Raw genomic sequence first — 24349 nt, forward strand, 5'->3', positions numbered from 1 at the left:
GTGGGAGCAGCTTGACCGTATGCTCCGCAAGAAGTGCCCATCAAGCCAATCCAACTTGTGGCAGGTGCTTCAGGAAGCGTGGGGTGAAATCTCAACAGATTACCTCAACAAATTAACAGCTAGAATGCCAAAGGTCTGCAATGCTGTAATTGCTGCAAAAGGAGCATTCTTTGACGAAAGCAAAGTTTGAAGAAAAGAATTAATACTTCAAATACAAATCATTATTTCTAACCTTGTCAATGTCTTGACTATATTTTCTATACATTTTGCAACTCATTTGATAAATAAAAGTGTGAGTTTTCATGGAAAACACGAAATTGTCTGGGTGATCCCAAACTTTTGAACGGTAGTGTATGTAATATTTTACTGCAAAATAGTCAATATTTCTGTGTATTCAGATATTTTTTGTGTTTATTTGGATCAAACGGCGTTTATAACAATATGAACAAGTAATTTATTGATTGTATCTTAGTGTGTGTTTTAGTTATTTAAGGTGTCATGTTGTGCTCAAGTCAATAAATTATTGTATTCATAATTGTTTTGCACATCAATAACTTCATGTTCAAGACAAACGCCATGTTTTGCATGCACGAAGCGGCCAAGTTGCACAACTCCAGCATTTTGGGGTCGGAGCAATGGAAAATAGTCTTCTTTGTTGGTGGTGTAGTGTGTGTGTGAGAGAGAGAGAGAGAGAGAGAGAGAAAGAGAGAGAGAGACGGGTGGAGACAGAAACTCTTTGTGCTGCAAACAAACAGGCAAAGCGAGCTGATGCAGACCCACTTTCTCCTGGAGAAGCCAAGGGGGAGGGGCCAGCAGTCCACACACACACACACACACACACACACACACACACACACACACACACACACACACACACACACACACACACACACACACAACTTGAACTTGAATATCCAAATTCCTTTCCCAGTGCATTGTTGTCGTGCACACGTTGGACGCCCAGCCCGTGAATGCATGTTCTTGCAGAGGGCTCATAGACCTCAACTCCACACTCAACATGCTGCGGTGTGACAACTACATGAATAGCAAGATGTTCATGCACGAGCAGTTCACCCCCCCCCCCCATCCTCCTCCCTCTTGCTTGCCCCTCCCCCCCTCACTCTCTCTCTTGTTTTGCTTCCGGGCTCCACCCCCTCTGCTCTCACATGTCTGAGCACTTTTTTCTGACTGCAAAACAACAACAGCAGCAGCAGAGAGGGAACATTCAAGGCACATGGACTTCCCGTTTGTTTGCTATCAGCTGAACAATGTGGGCGTGGCTAGCGAAGGGGGGACCGCCCTCCCTCGATCTGATTGGCTTCGACTGCCTGAGGGATTTCGGAGGCCGGGAGGCCATGTTTTGAAACTTGTAGGTGACCCTTGGCTGATGAATAAGTGCCTTGTAATAATTATATTCATGTCAACTGACCCGAGGCTTTAGTTATGCTCTTTGTTTACTCAGTTCTTTGTTTTGTCTGCTTGGTGCAACACGTATTCATCTTTGCATATGTACCAAGGGAGCATGTGGGTATATGTGCATAGAATTTTTTTTTAAAATCATACCTTCCTATTCAGAGCACAGAAGAAAAAATAAATGAATCCATGTTTGTCCAAAATGTCATCACTTCATTATTTTATCCGATCTAACATTTGTGTGAAATTGTAATAATTAGCATATGTCCACGGCATAACAGTTACACGAGAGCGCGTGTGTTATAATATCATCTTTTTATTAACATGATCTACTTTTCAATATTGTCTTTTTTTTAACAGCAATATCGACAAAATATTAACAGTGTGCAAGAAAAAACATGAGTTATGGCACATCAGAGAACGGTTACAAAAAAATATAAATATATATATTTTCTTCATAATCAATCAAAGGCTAAAAAGATACGTATACACATACATATGCATACACGGGAGAGAGGAACACAACATGATGAGTCGATTCAGTGACGTTTTGATTTCACAGTCCACCAATGAGGAGCCTCAGCTCTCTCACCTCAACCTGAAAATAATTTCACTTTCACTGCACACTTTGTGTCACACAACAAGTGGATTTCCATCTCGATGTATTTTGACTTCAGCACAGTTCATTCTGCTGATCCGGGACCAGCGTCAACACAACATACGCCACTATAAGGCAAACTAACAACCAACCAATCGCACAAACCTCAGATTTAAAGCCCAACCAGCCATGGAACGATAAAAAAACCCATAATGATTTAATAAAATAAAAAAACGACATTTATCAGACATCTCCAGGATAACATCAGTGTGTGTGTGTGTGTGTTTATGCTTGTTTTATGTTGTGCGATTCCTCTGCAGTTGTCATCCTCTTTGACTTTAGCTGTTCACCATTCATTCAAGTCAGGTTGATGATAAAACGGATTTATTTTAATTTAAAAAAGGAATAGTTTTCCATTTATGGTAAATACTCGTAATGGAGTAATAACTGAGAGATTTGATGAGAAGATTGAACCCCTTTCTTGTAGGTTTGATAAATATGAAGCTACAGTAGCCGCGGTTAGCTTAGTTTAGTGTAAGAACTAGAAACATGGAGCCTCTGTTGCCTAGCGACAGCGGCCAGACTAAGGTATCACCTGTACCCTGGTGAGCCTTAAAGGTGACAGGTGAGTTACCTTTGGAGAGAGCCAAGCTCGCTGTCTGCCCCTGCTTCCGGGCTTTAAGCTAAGCTAAGCTATGCTAACTAGCCGCCACCTTTGTGGGTTGTTTGGGGTTAGTGCTGCATCACTGTAACTATTATTATGTGATGCTCTGCAGGTCGCCATGCAGAGTCTTACACACTGTGTGTACATGTGTGTGTGTTACACTGTGACTCACTAATACACATGTAGCAATTATGTGCATCTCTATTTTCTGTTCTCTTGCCTACTGCTCTGCCAAATCATCCCTCGGCCGCCAAACACTAGCCCTCAGCACCCACACACACACACACACACACACACACACACACACACACACACACACGTTAGCGTAGCTTAGCATAACGACGTGAAGTGGGTAACTTTTAAAGCCTGGCATCGTCCAAAGGTAATACCAGCACCTCTTAAGCTCAACATAATTAAAGGCAACTTGTCCATTTAACTTTCCACACAGATGAATCTAATGACATTTAAATAAAGTGTTAACTATGTGCTTTAAAAAGGTGCTTTATATTTTGATGTTGACACCTGTGGACAGGGACAGGCTAACCGTTAACCCCTGTTGTCATTAAGCTAAGCTGAGGTAACCCAACAGGCAGCTGTATATAGACAGAATTGTTAGCATTGTAAAGTTTATTTTTTATAAATAAATATATATATATATATATCTGGTAAAAAATAAACTTCACAACAATATTAATTAAGAGAATTGTTTCTTTAAACTTAAAAAATAGCCTCATATTTACCACACAAACATGACAACATCAGTGTCAATCTTTTCATTTATAATACGCGCGCGTGAGAATACTTCCCAAACTATTCCATTTAAAGTTAAAGTTAACAAACTGAGATTTCAATTTTTGAGTGAGGGGAGAAAAAAGACACTTTTAGGACTAAAGATACCCCCGACGTATTCAAAGTGGGTGTGCTTTTGAAACTGTGTGCACATGCAAATAATTCCTAGAAGTCAAAGCAGCAGGTGGCTCATGTTGACGTAGTGATTAGTGAACAGAGGAGCAGTCAATCAGCAGCCAGTAAGTCGCCGCCCTGCTCGTCACTGTACAAATGCATCGCTGACAAATGAGTTGGCCCAAGATGTTATAGGATAGATCAGGAGGCTGGTTTATTTATTTTTCTTCCTAGAATGAGGTCCGATGTTATTTGATCCTTTCACAAGAAACAACCCTAAAACCTCATCAGGTGTAATTCTTATATTTGTATTGATGGTGAAAACCAGCCTCAAGAAAAACTAAAAATGAAAAGGAAATGAAGTCATCTTAAATAAGTAGTACTTACAGTAAAAAAATTAAAATTAAATGTACAGGGTATAATTAGTACTAAACTGACTGGGTTCCATGGACTCCAAGAAGAAACTCATTAAAAAATGTTATAAAAACAAAAACAAACAGCTACTCTTCAACTTCTGCACATGTCTGAAAGAAAGTTTATACATTTAAGTTTGTTTCTCTTGATTTCATTTTTTTCTCATTACTCAGCTTCAGCTTTACAATCAAGCTTGGTTTGTCAGAGAGGAGGAGGGGCGTGGAGGAGGAGAGGAGGACGGGAGAGAACAGTAACTGACCAGTTTGAGCTCAGCTTATCGACTGGGGAGACTGGACATGTTAAATGTGTCAGATACGTCTGTATTCTGATTTAAAGCAATAATTATTATGAACACACGACCCAATCCAACAGAATATACCTCTAGGGAGAGGAGGAGAGAGATACACCATTAACTTAATACAAAATGCGAATCAAACATAAGCGGAGAAAGTGAGAAATATAAATATCTCATTTATAATTTAACTTTTTACTTTTGGGTTTCCTCCTCCAGCCGGCGTCATGCACGCCAGTCCTCGGGGTGAGGTCAGCCCCGCCCTCTTTCAGGGTCAAGCACAACGAGAGAGCCTTCAGCTTCAGAACCTAGTGGGCAGCCATACTGTCACTGACGCTGCTCAGCAGGGGTCCAGATGTCAAAGCAAAATTCTAATAAACAAATAAAACAACATTTATCTCGTCTGTCAAATAACGCTTCAACAAAATACATCAAAAACCTACATTTAAGTTCACAAACAGGGAAACTTCTGAATAAAAACGTCAGGTACACGTCCAGGGTCGATAGCTGGAGGTCTAGAGCGGTTGTTCCCCTCACAGGTAAGAGATGATCAGAGAGGTGACTTCCTGTTGCAGGTGAGAGGTGACTTCCTGTTGCAGATGAGAGGTGACTTCCTTGGAGGGTGAAGGCAAAGAGAAGGTCTGACGCAATAGGTTTGGGGCGGGGAACATGCTCGCCCGATTTAAAAAGGCAAAGGCCACTCGCTCCAAAATCACCATGCACAGGCCGGTCGGCGGGCAAAGCTCTCAGACCTTCTTTTAAAGGTTCTCTATTTTTTCCGTTGTTCTTATTGAGCTTTCAATGGGACGCCGGGTCGTGTTTGGCACCGATACCGCCCATATGCATCCTCCCACCTCGTGCCTATATGGCACTGCTGACCCCCAAACCCACTCGTTTCATGACAAAAGAAACGACTCGTTTAATGTCCAAATCCCTATTTAAAGTTAAGTTTGCACTTGGTAGTTATTTCACCAGCATAAAGTAAATATGACCAAAAGCACCTTGGATCTCAACTCTATGCTGACACTGCAGAGAGGACCAGATACCTGCCCCCTGGCGGTGGCTCCGGGGTATGGCGCTTTTTCCAGAGAGGCTATTTTGGGATTGTATGTGTGCGTGTGCATTGAAGTGTGTGTGTGTGTGTGTGGCAGGAGGAGCTATAGGATGATGCAGGGCTTCTTGTCCTTGAAGGGGTTCTCGGAGGTCGGCACCCCAACCAGCAGAGGGTCGCTACGAGCGTGATGCTCACAGTAACTCATCAGCTCCGCCGACGCTTTGGAAACCTGTGGGGAGAGAGGGGGGGAGAGAGGGAGGAAGACAGCGGGGGGTGGAGAGAGAGGGAGAGAGGGAAGGAGAGAGAGAGGGGTGGGGGTGGATAGAGAGGAGAGAGGAAGGAGAGAGAGTGGTGGGGGTGGAGAGAGGGAGGGAGAGTGGGGGATGGAGAGAGAGGTATGGAGAGAGGGGAGGAGAGGGAGGAAGAGAAAGGGAGAGAGGGGGGGTGTAGAGAGAGGGAGAGAGAGAAGGAGGGTGGGGGAGGGAGGGGGGTGGAGAGAGAGAGGAGGAGGGAGGCGGGGAGAGAAAAGGAGAGAGGGAGAGAGATGGGGGAGGATAGAGAGGGAGAGAGGGAGGAAGAGAAAAAGGGAGAGAAAGGGAGAGAGGTGGGGTGTAGAGAGAGGGAGAGAGAGAAGGAGGGAGGGGGAGAGAGGGGGGGTGGAGAGAAAGAGAGGGAGGGAGAGCGAGGGAGAGAAAAAGGGAGAGAGGGGGAGAGAGATGGGGGGTGGATAGAGAGGGAGGGGGAGAGAGAGGGAGCGGGAAAGAGGGAGAGAGAGGAAGGGAGAGGGGGATGTAGTTACGGAGGAGAGGATGAGTGGAAGTGGACATCATGTCGTCCTCTACCTTAATGCGTTCGATTCCCGCCTCGATCCTCAGCTGCTCCACCAGCTTCCTGGCCTGGGCGACGTTATTTGATGTCGACATACTGATCCATCAGAATACACCACCGGAGAAAACTGTGAGGGGGGGAGAGAGAGAGAGAGAGAGAAAGTGTTTGCAATGCAGACAATGATGGAGGATTTCATTAATATATAAATAGATGTATGTATGTATATATATATACTGTACATATTAGTTCTGTGAAAAATAACGATATGTCGATCGCGGTCGCCGCAGAGCTTCGATGCCGGCGCGCGCATCGCTCTGTCGCGCGAGCCGAGAATTGTTGACGGGGGGGGGGTAGACGAAAATTACAGGGTGACGGGTGGAGATTTCCCCCTGTTATAATAGGAGGGGAAACACTGGAGTTGATAAGCGTGTCTTCTTGTCTGATCAATACGCAACTGTGAGGTGCGCGAATGGACCGAGCGGCCAGCTGCTGATCACTCACTCAACGAACAGACGGTGCGTGCGCAGCGCACCAACATTATTTTTGGAGCACCGAAGACCCATTTTGACCCAGGAAAAACCCTGAATGTATATATGTGATTAATCATGATTAATCCACAGAAACCTGTGATTAATCTGATTAAAAATTGTAATCATTTCACAGCCCTAGTACATATATATGTATCTATACATATATATATGTATATATACATATATATATGTATATATAGCGCCACAGTGAGGTGACTGTGAATATGATCACAATACAGTCAGCAGAGTGTGTGTCGTTACCTGGCTGATGGCCGACGGCCTATAGGATGGTCGCCAAGTCAAAACCACGGAGCTGGCCTGAGGCTGAGGTCATATGAGTTCTGCAGGAGGCCGAGCAGGTGAGACGGACACAGGTAAACGGGTTACAAGCTGTACCGGGCTCATGTTGTCATGACGATGCTACCAGAGGCTGCATGGATGACACCAAGGACTCAACTCATCGTCAGCCTGAGTATTCACACGACCACGATCCATCGTCACTGTTTCATTCTTCTTCACAAAGCACCAGCCGGGTGGTCGGACATTGTCCTCTATGTGACTCGGTCTCTCTCTCTCTCTCTCTCTCTCTTTCCCCGGAGGAGAGCTCTGCTTTAATTACTCCGACTGCGGAGTAGCTCAGAGATTGATGTCTGTAATTAGGGCTTTTGTCGGTGTGTGTGTGTGTGTGTGTGTGTGTGTGTGTGTGTGTGTGTGTGTGTGAGTGTGTGTGAGATTGAGAGAGAGGAGTGAATATGGTGGGATGATCTCTCTCTTGGTCTCTGCACACACATTGTATTATCATACTTCTGACATGTATTTGATTGTCTCCCAGCTAACTCTATCATTATAAATCCTGATATTAATCCTAATCCCATCAAACTGGACCTTCAGAGACAAAATGACCGAATTTTGGAGGGTTTTCATTTTTCTTTCAGCTCTCTCTCTCTCTGGAGAACACAGTGGGCGTGTCCATACTGTTGAAGTCTTGTTTTGAGGAAGACATGCGGCGATGTAACTGTCATGTTAATTACGTTATATAAACACTATATAAGATAATTATCACACGGGTAACTTTTTTATTTAAATATTGAACTTTACGACCAAAAAGGTGCTTTGAATAGTCAAACTGAACGGCTCTTAAATTACTTTATGATTGAGTTATAGTTTACCGTTAACCTTTAACCCAACATGCTCACCGCCCAATAGGAGGAGAGTGTGTAAACGTCCTGATTAGTTGTATATTAATATGCATATGAACAACAGCCACTCACAAGGACACATTCAGTAAGCTCAATGAAGGAGTTGTTGTTGTTGTTGTCAACCCCTCCTGCACACATTGAGACGAGCTGACAGCCCATTCATACTTTTTGTTTACAAGCTGTTGGACCTTCCATACAACTTCATGCATTCCGTTTTTTAGCGTGAACATTCAGAGATTCATCATTTCATATTTCCTCAAACTCTTTTTTTTGCAGTGACTTTATAAACCGAGTGCGCGCGCAGATTCTCACACTCTGCTTTATGGAAGCTGCAAGTTTCTGCCCCTTATGTCACATCTTTCTCTCCTCCTTCACGTTGACAACACCTTAACACACGCACACGCACACACACACACACACACACACACACACACACATGCAGTGCCGCAGGTCAGCCAGCATGCGCACGCACACAATGTCACGCGACAATGTCCCCAACCGATGCGTATATCGATCCTCTGCGCGCGGCCCGCGGCCCGCAGTGCACGGATCCCCTCCATGCAAGTCCCTCTGCCGGAGGCCCTGCCCGCCGCTCCGCCGTGTGAACACAATGCGGGCATTTTGATGGAGAGAACAGCATGTCCCCCCTCTCTCTCTACACACACACACACACAGACAGACACGCACACACACGCGCATATACCCTCAAAATCAGAGACGTGTCTCCCCCAGTGAAGACGTGGACATGGGGTGGTAACATGTTTTGAGGGAGCTACTATAATAAACCACCCCGCGACCATGACCGGAGCGCGAGCCTTTATGTTCCGCTATTATGCAAATTGCTCGGCACACGGTGAGTCCACTTCAACACGTACATGGGGGGGGGGGGCTCCCCTTCCCTCTCATGCCGGCAAAGAGGCTGGGGAAAACCGGATTCGTGATGAAGCCCCCCCCCCTCTCCAGCCGCAGCCCGTCCGCCCTCGGTGGTGAGGAGAAGCCCCGGGGGCTTGTCACGGTTATTATAACATGAGTAAAAGGAAGAAGACAAAATATCCGAATTATCTCCAAACTCACCTCGGAATGCAGCGCCGTGTCGGTGATTTAAAGGGCCAGATTCGCCGGTTCCTCACGCGCTCTCTCCTCGTGCACTCCCCGTCTCCGCCGAACCAAACGCCTCCCCCTCCGCTACCACTGTGTGTCCACTCCTCTGGTCCCCTTACTCCTCCTCCCTTCCTCCCCCCCTCTCTCCTTCTTCCTCACTCCATCTGATCCGGTGGCAGCACCTTTAACCCAAATACAAAACATCCACATTCAACATTCAGCATTCATTATGGGTGCCTGAACGCACCAATACGAGTTAGAATATGTTTTCAATATATATATATATATATATATATATATATATATATATATATATATATATTATTTTAAGTTGGAGGACCCCATCAGGACTCAAGGCTTTTACAGCACTCATAATTAAGTGTCGATGTGGTAACACCTGGATGAATAAAAACATGTATTTGTCTCTGCCTGCTCTCATTGTGCACACATATGTCTATATTTAAAAAGCAAGTAAAAATTATATATTTATTGCTCGATTCCCTAAAACCTCTTATTTTGAAACCATGATCTGTCGTAACAATGACGTAAAGCTAATTTATTTCTGATAAATGTGTCTAATATTAATTATAGCTCAGATTGCATGACAATATTCAAATAGATCAAATGTGCCTGCATATTTTCTTTGCATCTGCAATTAAATTAACACCTTTAACATGTTCGATGAGCCTTATACTAAATGCTTAATATTTTGTTCTCGTCGATACTGATTGTAATATAACATGATGTTTAAACTTGATATGTGTTTCTCTGTAAAACTCTTATTTCTGCACGATTAACGAATGGACATACAAAGTATTTTCATTTCATTTATTTAATTTAGATTTCCCTCATCATCAATATTGTAGTGCACGATCCTAAATATATATCCATATACTTTTTGACTATACTGCTTAATAAAATATGCCCACAATAAGTAATATTTCACAACTTTACCTCGATGCAAATGCAACCTGCAGGCATGGACGGATTAAGAAACCACGGGCCCCTGGGCCTGGACGTGTCAAGGGCCCCCCCCCCCCCACCCGCAAAAAAATATATATATAATTTATTTTTTTACATCGCTAACAAAACAGTCCGTATGGAACAACGATACCGGAGCTGAGCAGACAACATAACGCGAATTATATGACCATGACATGAATGACTTAAGCCTAGCATATACCGGCTATGGCGCATCGTGTCATATCATCATATCAATACAAAGTTAACTAGAATGGGCACTCGGTAGAGTGCATACCTTCGCATATCACAAGATTGGGCATTGAATTATGAACATTTTGGCATTAGTTGCATGCCAATTGGAGAAAAATGTATCGTGCTATGGTAAAAAAAGAGTTTGACCTTTCCATGACCTTGACCTTGACCTTTGACCCGATTGATGCCAAAATCTAATCAAATGGTCCCCGGATAATAACCAATCATCCCACCAAATTTCATGCGATTCAAGAACATTTTGACCTGTTCATGACCTTTGACCTTGACCTTTGAACCGATCGATCCCAAAATCTAATCAACTGGTCCCCGGATAATAAACAATCATCCCACCAAATTTCATGCGATTCGGTTCAATACTTTTTGAGTTCTGCGAAAGATTTTGACCTGTTCATGACCTTTGACCTTTGACCCGATCGATCCCAAAATCTAATCAACTGGTCCCCGGATAATAAACAATCATCCCACCAAATTTCATGCGATTCGGTTCAATACTTTTTGAGTTTTGCGAAAGATTTTGACCTGTTCATGACCTTTGACCTTTGACCCGATCGATCCCAAAATCTAATCAACTGGTCCCCGGATAATAAACAATCATCCCATCAAATTGCATGCGATTCGGTTCAATACTTTTTGCGTTCTGCGAAAGATTTTGACCTCTTTATGACCTTTGACCTTTGACCCGATCGATCCCAAATCTAATCAACTGGTCCCCGGATAATAAACAATCATCCCACCAAATTTCATGCGATTCGGTTCAATACTTTTTGAGTTTTGCGAATAACACGCATACAAATAAATAAATAAATAAATAAATAAATAAATACACGGCGATCAAAACATAACCTTCCGGCATTTTCAATGCAAAGGTAATAACAGCTACTTCACGCAGAGGCTCTGGATTAGGGGCCCCCTGAGCTCATGGGCCCCTGGTGCCGGTAGGCTCGTTCGGTAATCCATCCCTCAGTAGGACTATTGGGGCCCTGTTACTGACATGAATGACTTAAGCCTAGCATATACCGGCTACGGCGCATCGTGTCATATCATCATATTCATATCAATACAATGTTAACTAGAATGGGCACTCGGTAGAGTGCATACCTTCGCATATCACAAGATTGGGCATTGAATTATGAACATTTTGGCATTAGTTGCATGCCAATTGGACAAAAATGTATCGTGCTATGGTAAAAAAAGAGTTTGACCTTTCCATGACCTTGACCTTGACCTTTGACCCGATTGATCCCAAAATCTAATCAAATGGTCCCCGGATAATAAACAATCATCCCACCAAATTTCATGCGATTCAAGAACATTTTGACCTGTTCATGACCTTTGACCTTGACCTTTGACCCGATCGATCCCAAAATCTTGACCTTTGACCCGATCGATCCCAAAATCTAATCAACTGGTCCCCGGATAATAAACAATCATCCCACCAAATTTCATGCGATTCGGTTCAATACTTTGTGAGTTCGGCGAAAGATTTTGACCTGTTCATGACCTTTGACCTTTGACCCGATCGATCCCAAAATCTAATCAACTGGTCCCCGGATAATAAACAATCATCCCACCAAATTTCATGCGATTCGGTTCAATACTTTTTGAGTTTTGCGAAAGATTTTGACCTGTTCATGACCTTTGACCTTTGACCCGATCGATCCCAAAATCTAATCAACTGGTCCCCGGATAATAAACAATCATCCCATCAAATTGCATGCGATTCGGTTCAATACTTTTTGAGTTCTGCGAAAGATTTTGACCTGTTTATGACCTTTGACCTTTGACCCGATCGATCCCAAAATCTAATCAACTGGTCCCCGGATAATAAACAATCATCCCACCAAATTTCATGCGATTCGGTTCAATACTTTTTTAGTTTTGCGAATAACACGCATACAAATAAATAAATAAATAAATAAATAAATACACGGCGATCAAAACATAACCTTCCGGCATTTTCAATGCGAAGGTAATCACAGCGACGTCACGCGCGGAGGCTCAGGCCCAGGGACCCCCTGAGCTCATGGGCCCCTGGGCCTGGGCCCGGTAGGCCCGTTGGTTAATCCATCCCTGCCTGCAGGACGCTGCTGTTTACGTGGAGCTTCGTCTCCACTGCGCTGCTCGCCACACAGTGGCGCCCTTTCCCCTTCTGTATAGTTACCGCGTGCACTCCGGGTTGCCTGGTGGGCCGGTTTGCCGCTATTCCTCCGCAGACCCGGCGCAAGCACGCATCCTCCGCTCCCACGGAGCTGCTATATAGTCCACTCCTCCGTGCGCATGCGTCGCGTGGATGAACTTGGTCGCAAGGGGACTTATTGTTACCCTCCATCTTTCTTTTCTCGGACGCGCGCACACACACATCTACAGCCACGGCGAGCTCGTGCACCGTGCACGCTGTGTGGAATCCATGAGCTGCTATAACCATGAGATCTATTAATAACTCACAGCGGTGAAGTCCGCAGCGGCCTCATTTCCACTGACGTATGACGTCATGCTGATGAGAGATTGCTCCATTTCATTTTCTTCACCTTCTTTTTTTCCTCCCTCCTTCATCCCCCCCCCCCTCCCCCCCCTCTCCGTGGGTCTTGGAGAGGAGGCGGTGGGGTTACAGTAGATTACAGTAGGGCTCTAAAACATGAGGGGTGGGAGGCCCACGGGTCACGACTAACAGATAATCTGCACTGACAGGGAGTGACACACACGCACACCCACACACACACACACACACACACACACACACACACACACACACACACACACACACACACACACACACACACACACACACACACACATAGAGAGACACCGCACACACACTTCGTGTTCTTCATTTTTTTGGGTCCCTGCATGAGCTGCCGTGCACAGACTTTCCCAAAGCACGTACACGTGTGCATGTGCGCGTCTCTGCGCGTGTGTGTTTTGCACATGCACGCGCGAGCACATCGTCTCATTGTGGATTCGCCGCGTGGCCCTCAGGGGGGTGAGACGCTTCGTGTTGTTCCACGTGGTTATGCACTCCGGCGGCGGCCCCGGAAACCTAATGCCACGTCGCGATGTTCCTCCGTCCACACGCCGCACGTCACACCACACGTCACACACCACACGTCGGCGTCTCCATGGCAACAGTGCTGAGCGCGCAGCCTCCCCAAGCAGATGTTAGAGTGTTAAGAGTGTAGGCAAATACATCTCTCTCTCTCTCTCTTTCTTCAAATCATGACCAAATATTATAAACCCCATTTACACATTTTCATTTCATTTCATTTATTTATTTATTTGTACAGGGACCGTACACATTAATCAACCCATGGGTAAATGTGTTAACGTTAGCTGAGGCTAAATTTCAGCTTTGGTCCCTGTGGCCAGATGTTACAGCCTTCACTAAAGGAGTAAGAGGTTAACACGGTAACATAATAGAAAAGCAGTAAACATACAGGTTACGATAAAATACTGGCCTCTTCATAAAATCATTAAAAAATAAAATAAAATAAATAAAAAAACAGACATAAAAACAATAATTATTTACACAATCACTGAGGAGGGAGTCACAGTTCATGCTCACACATCTGACTGGTAAAAAGCCAGTTCTTCAGGCCGTGTTTAAAAGAGTAAAAAGTTCTGCTAGTGCGTATATTCAGAGGCAGGGCATTCCAGAGCTGTCCTGCTTTCACTGAAAAGGCAGACTGACTAAAAGAACTCCTCCTAAATGGGATGACGCAGTCGCCTCTCTCCACAGATCTAGTTTGTCTGCTACTCTGTGTTTTTTGTTTAATAAATTCACCAAGTGGGGGAGGAGCCATATCATTAAAAACTTTAAAAACGAGACACATATTGGCGAGTTTAATGAGGTTATCCCAGTTCAGGAGACTGTATTTAGTTAAAATGGCACAGTGGTGATAACTCCTGGGCTTCTGATCCAGTATTTTTAGAGCTTGCTTATGCAGGATTTGAATTGGTTTCAGAGTGGTGCTGCCTGCTTGAGCCCAGCTGGTCAAGCAGTAGGTCAGATATGGAATGATGATTGCGTTAAAGTACAGTTTTGCAGTATCTATGTTTAAGTTATTTCTTATGTATTTGAAATTGATTAAATGAAATCTGACAACCTTTGCCACGTTTTTTACCTGCTTCTTAAAAGAAAGGTTTGAGTCGAGGTAGATACCTAGGTATTTATATTCAGGCACTATCTGGAGCCCTCACCAGAGACATAGACATCTGGCTCAGGTGAGTTACATGCCGTCTTTGTGAAAAACATGCAGACTGTCTTTTTGACATTTAGTTGTAGACAGGAATCTGAGAGCCATTCAGAGACATGGACCATGGTATCAGTTAGTTGAAGTGCAGCCTGAACTTTGCTTTTTGCATGGACATAGATCACTGTGTCATCAGCGTACATTTGGATACTACATCCCTTACAGACACTGGGGAGGTCATTTATATACAGGCTGAATAATAATGGTCCCAAAATCGAACCCTGAGGGACACCCACTTCATATCCCAGCATAGGCGATACAGCCTCACCTACTCTAACACACTGGGTTCTTCCCTCCAGGTAGGACTTCATTAATGCTAGAGATTCAGCTGAGAGGTTGAAATCTGACATTTTCCTAATAAGGATATTGTGATTAACTGTGTCAAAAGCCTTCCTGAGGTCAAGAAATACTGCTCCAACTACTCCCCCCTTATCTATTTTAAGCTTTATATTCTCAAGGAGAAAGCAGTTGGCTGTGTCAGTGGAGTGCTTGGCTCGGAAACCAAACTGCATGGGATGTAGCTTGTAAGGCGAATTGTTATGGTGTTCAATTAGTTGCTCTGCTAGGGATTTCTCAGCTATTTTAGAAATAGCTGGGAGGATGCTAATGGGCTGATAGTTGGTCATATCGGTTTTATCACCTGATTTAAAGATAGGTGTTATTATGGCTGATTTCCATCCTTTAGGGAACACACATTGCCTAATGGTGTTATTGATTATAGTGGTGATCGGGAGCGCGAGTGGGTCTTTATGATTCTTAAGGAACATGTTGTCTAAACCATACACATCTTTTGCCCTAGAGTTCCTGAGAGAGCCCATGAGGCGATTGACTGTAACATTAGAGACCTCTAGGAAGGAGAAGCTAGGTTCACCCCCAGCTACAGGCAGCAGGTCAACTGAGCCGATGCTGGACCTCGGGGCCAGGGCCTCCACTGAGTCAATAAAATAGGAGTTAAAAGCTGGACACATGATTGTTGCATCTTGTGTAAGGCAACCATTTACCTTAACTTTAAGCTGTTTCATTGAACTACTGTTTTGTTTACCTGACATCTTCTGTACATTTTCCCACATTAATTTGGAATTACCCTGTGCTTCAGTAATAATCGTAATAAAAAAATCTGCCTTTGCTTTTCTAAGTTCTTTCGTCACTTGGTTTCTCAACTTTGTGAATATCTGCCTATCCGTTGACAATTCAGATTTAAGAGCTACTTTTAGTTTGTAATCCCGCTCTTTCATTAACTTCCAAATATCATCATTTAGCCATGGAAGTGTGTTCTTCTGACTCGGTTTTGTTTTGGCTTTCTTAAGAAAACTACTAATGGTGCTCTGGATTGTGGACAGGAATATTTGGCTATCATCCTCCACACTTATACCGGATAGGAGATTACTCCAATTGATACCTTTTATAGCATCTTCAAATGCACTTAGGTCACTTTTAGGAATTCGTAATTGGTGTGACTGTCTAGTAGCAGAAATATTAAATTGTTTCTTAGAGAGCTTTCTTGTTAACAGAGTCAGATTATGGTCAGACATTCCAGTTACCATGTTGTAGGTTTTGGTTATTCTTTCTTGTTACTAAAAATCAGGTCAATCTGGGACTGTGAAGAGTGCGTTATCCTTGTGGGGCCATTCACTAGTTGGGTCATGTTGAGACTATCAACTGTCCGCTTTAAGGACTTTCTTCCCGTTTTATCCTGCCAGTTCACATTAAGGTCACTCACTAGAATAATCTCCTTTTCAGTGTCACACTCCTTTCGCATGCGATTGAGCGCATCATAGAAGTCTATTTTCGAAGATGGTGGTCTGTAAAGGCAGATAATAGTAAAAGACATTTGGGTTGACAATGACACCTTCAGGCCAATGCATTCCAAATTAATATCATTTGACCATTCAATCTGACTGCAATTTAGATGCTCTTTAACATAGAGCATTACACCTCCACCTTTGCCAGCTGTTCTGTCTTTTCTGAATGTATTGTAACCATTGACATTCAAAGCATCAGGGGGCGAGTTCTTATGGAGCCATGATTCTGAAAGCCCAGTGGATGACCTTGGAGTGAAGAGCCTCCGGAACAAACAGCAGATTGTTGGGACACTCGCTAGGCGCTGGATTCATGACATTTGCCTCTTTAACGTCTGACTCCACTTGCCAGGAAAAGGCTCCGATCACCGGTTAAGTGGAAGGATGGTCTTGGGCTCTACCGCAAGTGGTTCGGGATCGTAAAGACGAGACAAAGCATCGGGTTTTGATTCTGAGACCGGGACGAAAAGAGAGTGTGAAGTTGAATCTACTAAAGAAAAGTGTCCACCTGGCCTGACGGGAGTTGAGACGCTTAGCCTTTCTTATATATTCTAGATTCTTGTGATCTGTCCAGACTAAAAACGGTTGCTCTGCACCCTCTAGCCAGTGTCTCCATTCCTCGAGGGCAGCTTTTACAGCTAACAATTCCTTGTTTCCCACGTCATAATTCCGCTCTGCCGTTGTCAACTTCGCGACAGGTAAGCACATGGATGCATCTTGTTGTCTTCTGCAGAACGTTGAGACAGTACTCCTCCAATTCCCTCATTGGAAGCATCCACCTCGACCATAAACTGGCGCTGGGGATCTGGAATGGTGAGTATGGGAGCTGATGTGAATCTATCTCTGAGAAGTTTGAAAGCAAGATCCGCCTGGGGGGTCCACTTGAAGGGAACCTTAGGAGAAGTCAGAACATGCAGAGGAGCAGCAACAGAACTGAAATTCTAATAAACTTCCTATAGAAGTTAGCAAATCCTAGGAACTGCTGAACCTTTTCCTGGAGTCTGGTGTGGGCCACTGGGATACTGCACTGACTTTCGCAGGATCCATTTGGATATGATTAGGTGAGACTATGTATCCTAAGAAAGACACCTCTTCTGTGTGGAACTCGCACTTCTCTGCCTTGACATATAGCTGATTATCCAGTAGTTTCTGCAAAACTTGGCGGACATGGTTAACATGAGATTTAGCGTCTGGGGAGAAAATCAGTATGTCATCCAGATACACAAACACTGAAATATTCAAGAATTCCGCAAAACCTCATTCACAAAAGCTTGAAAAACAGCGGTGCATTGCACAGTCAAAAGGCATTACCAAGTACTCATAGTGACCATTCTGAGTGTTGAATCCAGTCTTCCACTCATCCCTTGTTTTATTCTAACCAAGTGATATGCATTTCTTAAATCCAACTTGGTGAATATCTTGGCCGTTGAAGCAGTTCAAAAGCAGATGACATGAGTGGCAGAGGATAGCGGTTCTTCACCGTAATGTCATTTAGTGGACTGTAGTCTATGCAAGGTCTCAGAGACCCGTCTTTCTTTCCCACAAAGAATCCGCTCCGGCTGGAGACGATGAAGGACGGATAATCCCTGATTTGAGTGAAGAGGAGATGTATTCATCCATTGCTGTTCTCTCAGGTCTCGAAATCGAGTAAAGTCTCCCCTTGGGAATGGGGGCTCGGTAAGAGATCAATGGGACAGTCAAAATCTCGGTGAGGAGGTAGCGACAAGGCTTTAGACTTGTTAAACGCTTCTTTTAAATCATGGTAACAGGAAGGTACCTTGTGTAGATCAGGATAGTCAGGGTGATCTATAATGATCCTACTAGAGTCTGTTGGTGCATTAACAGGTTGCAGTTTACACCTGCCCTTACAATCCTCTCCCCATTCCTTAACTTTCCTGAAGGCCAGTCTATGTGAGGATTGTGGATCTTCAGCCAAGGAAACCCCAAAATAATCGGGTGCTGAGTCGACTCAAAAATATGAAATTGCATGCTCTCGGTATGGTCCTTATTTATAGTAATCCGTATGGGCTCAGTGCAATGGGTAACTGTGAACAACAAGCGGCCGTCTAAGGCACTGGCACTAACAGGATGAGATAGCGGGACAGTTTTATTTTTAGCTGTTTGACTAGGCCCCAGTCTATAAGGCTTTCGTCAGCCCCTGAGTCTATTAACACACCCTGGTCAATGGTCTGATTGTTAATACAAATGTCTACCTGAGTAACAGGTCGAGCAGGATAGTCTGCCGGACTCTTGCTCACCAGCGCCCTCCTTTGACTGGTGAGCACGATCTTTTCCCGGGCATGAAGCGAGTTGATGACCCGGCTGGCGCAGTAGAAACAGCAACCCTCCGTGACGGCGCTGCCTCTCCTCCAGAGAAAGCCTGGTTCTTCCAAGCTGCATGGGTTCACCGGAGTCATTCGAAGTGTAGTCCTCTGATGGTCCGGTAACATGAGCTGAAATCCTCCGCTGGCGGCGCGACCCTCCGAGGCGAATTCTGGAAGCTGGGAATAACATCTCGGTTGCGTCGACGCTCCTCTCTCTTTCGAAGACGGTTATCGATCCGGATGGCCACAGCGATGAGGGATTCCAGATCCCGGGGTGTCTCCAGTGGAGCCAGCTGGTCCTTTATCGGTTCGAAAGTCCTGTCATGAAGGCGTCACGAAGAGCGGAACATTCCATCCGCTGTCCGCTGCTGCTGTACGAAACTCGATGGCATAATCAACCACCTGACGGTTGAGCTGACGTATTTGAAACAGTCTTCTGCTGGCCTCCGTAGCAGGCGATGAGTGGTCAAAATGCGCCTCATAGTCTCTATGAAATCGGCCAATGAGTAACATAGTTCGGTGTCTCTAGACCATTCTGCAGTAGCCCAGGCTGCAGCTCTTCCCGTTAAATGAGACACAATAAACGCCACTTTACCATGCTCAGATAAAAAGCTGCTGGGTTGTGTTGAAATGCAGATCACACTGTACCAGAAAGGCTCTGCAATTCGAAGAGTCTCCGGAAAATCTCTCCGGAAGAGCCAGCCGTAACGGGAGGAAACAGCCTGACCTGGGTCGTCAGCTGGAGTATTGACAGGCAAAATCTCAGCTGTGGATGACGTCACCGGAGGAGCAGTCTGTTGATGAGTGAAAAATTATTCATTTGGGCAACCAGTTGTTGCATCTGTGTAGATAATTCTTCCTGAACCCGGCCTGGCGTCCTCTCAGCTCTTGTATTTCCCGGCTGACTTTGTCCAGTCTTTCCTCGTGATGAAAAATCGTCACGCCCTGTACTGACAGAGCGGCGTGAAGCGTTCTTGGGTCGGCTGGGTCCATAATGTGGTCAGTTCGTTCTGTTACGAACTCAGACACTTAGGAAGTAGGACCCAATTGCACGACCCGGGAGACAGAGATAAAGTATTTGTAACTACTTTATTCTTCGGTTCTGCAGTGAACAAAATGAAAGCGCTCACGTAGTGAGGGATCAAAAACTTTTCAAGAGCACAGCATAACCCGACCTGATCATGGCAAAAGACCAGACGAACTGACAAGGAACACTGGGAGACAGGGGAATTTAAGCACATGGTAACAAGACACAGGTGGGACCAATCAGGGGCGGGGCTGACACTGATGAGCATAGGAGACAGGTGTGATGACAGGTGAAAACAATCAGGAAGCCTGGAATGAGAGAAAGCGAACATAAATGACATGAACCTCTCTAGCATATCTGTCGGTGCACAACACAGATGTTACAGCCTTCACTAAAGGAGTAAGAGGTTAACACGGTAACATAATAGAAAAGCAGTAAACATACAGGTTACGATAAAATACTGGCCTCTTCATAAAATCATTAAAAAATAAAATAAAAAAACAGACATAAAAACAATAATTATTTACACAATCACTGAGGAGGGAGTCACAGTTCATGCTCACACATCTGACTGGTAAAAAGCCAGTTCTTCAGGCCGTGTTTAAAAGAGTAAAAAGTTCTGCTAGTGCGTATATTCAGAGGCAGGGCATTCCAGAGCTGTCCTGCTTTCACTGAAAAGGCAGACTGACTAAAAGAACTCCTCCTAAATGGGATGACGCAGTCGCCTCTCTCCACAGATCTAGTTTGTCTGCTACTCTGTGTTTTTTGTTTAATAAATTCACCAAGTGGGGGAGGAGCCATATCATTAAAAACTTTAAAAACGAGACACATATTGGCGAGTTTAATGAGGTTATCCCAGTTCAGGAGACTGTATTTAGTTAAAATGGCACAGTGGTGATAACTCCTGGGCTTCAGTATTTTTAGAGCTTGCTTATGCAGGATTTGAATTGGTTTCAGAGTGGTGCTGCCTGCTTGAACCCAGCTGGTCAAGCAGTAGGTCAGATATGGAATGATGATTGCGTTAAAGTACAGTTTTGCAGTATCTATGTTTAAGTTATTTCTTATGTATTTGAAATTGATTAAATGAAATCTGACAACCTTTGCCACGTTTTTTACCTGCTTCTTAAAAGAAAGGTTTGAGTCGAGGTAGATACCTAGGTATTTATATTCAGGCACTATCTGGAGCCCTCACCAGAGACATAGACATCTGGCTCAGGTGAGTTACATGCCGTCTTTGTGAAAAACATGCAGACTGTCTTTTTGACATTTAGTTGTAGACAGGAATCTGAGAGCCATTCAGAGACATGGACCATGGTATCAGTTAGTTGAAGTGCAGCCTGAACTTTGCTTTTTGCATGGACATAGATCACTGTGTCATCAGCGTACATTTGGATACTACATCCCTTACAGACACTGGGGAGGTCATTTATATACAGGCTGAATAATAATGGTCCCAAAATCGAACCCTGAGGGACACCCACTTCATATCCCAGCATAGGCGATACAGCCTCACCTACTCTAACACACTGGGTTCTTCCCTCCAGGTAGGACTTCATTAATGCTAGAGATTCAGCTGAGAGGTTGAAATCTGACATTTTCCTAATAAGGATATTGTGATTAACTGTGTCAAAAGCCTTCCTGAGGTCAAGAAATACTGCTCCAACTACTCCCCCCTTATCTATTTTAAGCTTTATATTCTCAAGGAGAAAGCAGTTGGCTGTGTCAGTGGAGTGCTTGGCTCGGAAACCAAACTGCATGGGATGTAGCTTGTAAGGCGAGTTGTTATGGTGTTCAATTAGTTGCTCTGCTAGGGATTTCTCAGCTATTTTAGAAATAGCTGGGAGGATGCTAATGGGCTGATAGTTGGTCATATCGGTTTTATCACCTGATTTAAAGATAGGTGTTATTATGGCTGATTTCCGTCCTTTAGGGAACACACATTGCCTAATGGTGTTATTGATTATACTGGTGATCGGGAGCGCGAGTGGGTCTTTATGATTCTTAAGGAACATGTTGTCTAAACCATACACATCTTTTGCCCTAGAGTTCCTGAGAGAGCCCATGAGGCGATTGACTGTAACATTAGAGACCTCTAGGAAGGAGAAGCTAGGTTCACCCCCAGCTACAGGCGGCAGGTCAACTGAGCCGATGCTGGACCTCGGGGCCAGGGCCTCCACTGAGTCAATAAAATAGGAGTTAAAAGCTGGACACATGATTGTTGCATCTTGTGTAAGGCAACCATTTACCTTAACTTTAAGCTGTTTCATTGAACTACTGTTTTGTTTACCTGACATCTTCTGTACATTTTCCCACATTAATTTGGAATTACCCTGTGCTTCAGTAATAATCTTAATAAAAAAATCTGCCTTTGCTTTTCTAAGTTCTTTCGTCACTTGGTTTCTCAACTTTGTGAATATCTGCCTATCCGTTGACAATTTAGATTTAAGAGCTACTTTTAGTTTGTAATCCCGCTCTTTCATTAACTTCCAAATATCATCATTTAGCCATGGAAGTGTGTTCTTCTGACTCGGTTTTGTTTTGGCTTTCTTAAGAAAACTACTAATGGTGCTCTGGATTGTGGACAGGAATATTTGGCTATCATCCTCCACACTTATACCGGATAGGAGATTACTCCAATTGATACCTTTTATAGCATCTTCAAATGCACTTAGGTCACTTTTAGGAATTCGTAATTGGTGTGACTGTCTAGTAGCAGAAATATTAAATCGTTTCTTAGAGAGCTTTCTTGTTAACAGAGTCAGATTATGGTCAGACATTCCAGTTACCATGTTGTAGGTTTTGGTTATTCTTTCTGGCTTGTTACTAAACATCAGGTCAATCTGGGACTGTGAAGAGTGCGTTATCCTTGTGGGGCCATTCACTAGTTGGGTCATGTTGAGACTATCAACTGTCCGCTTTAAGGACTTTCTTCCCGTTTTATCCTGCCAGTTCACATTAAGGTCACCCAATAGAATAATCTCCTTTTCAGTGTCACACTCCTTTCGCATGCGATTGAGCGCATCATAGAAGTCTATTTTCGAAGATGGTGGTCTGTAAAGGCAGATAATAGTAAAAGACATTTGGGTTGACAATGACACCTTCAGGCCAATGCATTCTAAATTAATATCATTTGACCATTCAATCTGACTGCAATTTAGATGCTCTTTAACATAGAGCATTACACCTCCACCTTTGCCAGCTGTTCTGTCTTTTCTGAATGTATTGTAAGTAACCATTGACATTCAAAGCATCAGGGGGCGAGTTCTTATGGAGCCATGATTCTGAAAGGCATAGGAAGTCCAAGTTTGAGTCCTCTAATAAATGTTTAATTTGGTCCATTTTAGGCAGAAGACTGCGAATGTTCAAATGCCCTCCTAACAGCCCTTTGGGTTTTGCATGAGCATCCCAGAGGACACGGGCATGATTACAGTTCCAAACAGTTTGTATCCGCGCAGTTTTCTAATCGCCGGGTTCAGACCTTGGTGCCTTGGTTTACGCGCGGGTGTCTCATCCGCCCCTCTCGCGCACACTCCAGGGGTGAGTTTCCTCGAATGTTCCGCCACAGTTACCGCACACTCCACGCCGACTCCTGCCGGTAATAGGCCCCACTCTCTGCAGTCGCCCCTCCGCTCCCGGCTTCCAGGCACGCCGACAGTCGCTACTCCTCCCCGCCTTCCGCGAGTCTCCCACACACCGATCTTCGCCACACCAACCTTTCCGCTGTCGCCCCTCCGCTCCCGGCTCCCAGAACGCCGTCCATCACCTCCCAGCCGTCCGCGAGTCTCCCAGACATCGATCGCCGCCACACCAACTCTTCCACCCGACTCTCTGCGCCCGGCGCAGTCGCCCCCGGCCTCCGACGTAGCCCCCGGACAGCAAGAGCGCGCAGACTCAGCAGAGACACAGGTAAAGCCAGCAGGTTCTCTGCTGGCCATGCCTGCCTGTGGGAGGGTGTTGTTGCTCCCATGATCTGCCGTGCTTGAGCCTCCTTCACCCGCCATCACATTAACTGGGCCTGGGCATTGGTGTATGTGTCCGGATAACAGGAGGCATATCGCCATAATAAACTTGCACCGCGTCAACATTCCGTTTGTTTGGTTTAGCTTTGGATTTATCACGGTTGTACTCAGGGCAATGTGCCACGGTGCTTATCAATATTGCTTTTCCGAAACCAAAATGTTTGTTATACTTTCCAATCGGACCTTGACTTTCTGTTGTCGGTTTTCCATTAAAACTTCCGCTGTGAAAACAGTAGGAGGTATCAGTTGAACCAGCAAGATTTAGAAATATCACATAGGTGAGCACGGCTGCTGAAACACCGACACCTCCTGGTGCCATTTTGATTTAGCTCCTGTTTCACCGCTTCCATAATGCATCAGTAATAATCATACAATAACATAATATATGATATATATATAATATATATATCATATATATATATCATATATATATATGGATATATAAATATATATAATATAAATATAAATATATCATTATATGTATAATATATAATATTATATATGGCCACTAATGCTAATATTGTGCTAATATTGTGCTCACTAGCACTAAACACAAAGCTTTTTTTGCAGGTAAAGTATTGAATGAATTTAAACGTTGACCAGACGACATGTGATGCAAATTTCTTGTCAAACCATTGAATAGTTGTTGATATATTTGACTCAAACGTGTGAATGATGTAAGAAGAAATGTTATTGATTCA

The 24349-nt window shown here is 44.2% G+C and overlaps 1 protein-coding gene across 6 annotated transcripts; it reads right to left on the bottom strand.

Moving 5' to 3' along the window:
- Positions 1 to 1713: 1713 nt before the first annotated feature.
- Positions 1714 to 23653, bottom strand: LOC130201429 (guanine nucleotide-binding protein G(I)/G(S)/G(O) subunit gamma-7). Of its 6 annotated transcripts, XM_056426436.1 has the most exons (4): positions 8970 to 9054; positions 6958 to 7037; positions 6181 to 6293; positions 1714 to 5567 (listed from the first exon to the last, which is right to left on the bottom strand). In XM_056426436.1, the coding sequence occupies exons 3-4, from the start codon at positions 6259 to 6261 to the stop codon at positions 5442 to 5444; spliced, it is 207 nt and encodes a 68-aa protein (XP_056282411.1). In that variant the 5' UTR covers positions 6262 to 6293; positions 6958 to 7037; positions 8970 to 9054; the 3' UTR covers positions 1714 to 5441. The 6 variants fall into 6 exon arrangements, with proteins under 6 accessions (XP_056282411.1, XP_056282412.1, XP_056282413.1 ...); XM_056426437.1 differs by lacking the exons at positions 6958 to 7037; positions 8970 to 9054 and adding an exon at positions 23343 to 23653; XM_056426438.1 differs by lacking the exon at positions 6958 to 7037 and having other exon boundaries at positions 8970 to 9046.
- Positions 23654 to 24349: the final 696 nt, after the last annotated feature.

This window comes from Pseudoliparis swirei, chromosome 11 (assembly GCF_029220125.1).
Source record: "Pseudoliparis swirei isolate HS2019 ecotype Mariana Trench chromosome 11, NWPU_hadal_v1, whole genome shotgun sequence".
NCBI classification, from domain to species: Eukaryota; Metazoa; Chordata; class Actinopteri; order Perciformes; family Liparidae; genus Pseudoliparis; species Pseudoliparis swirei.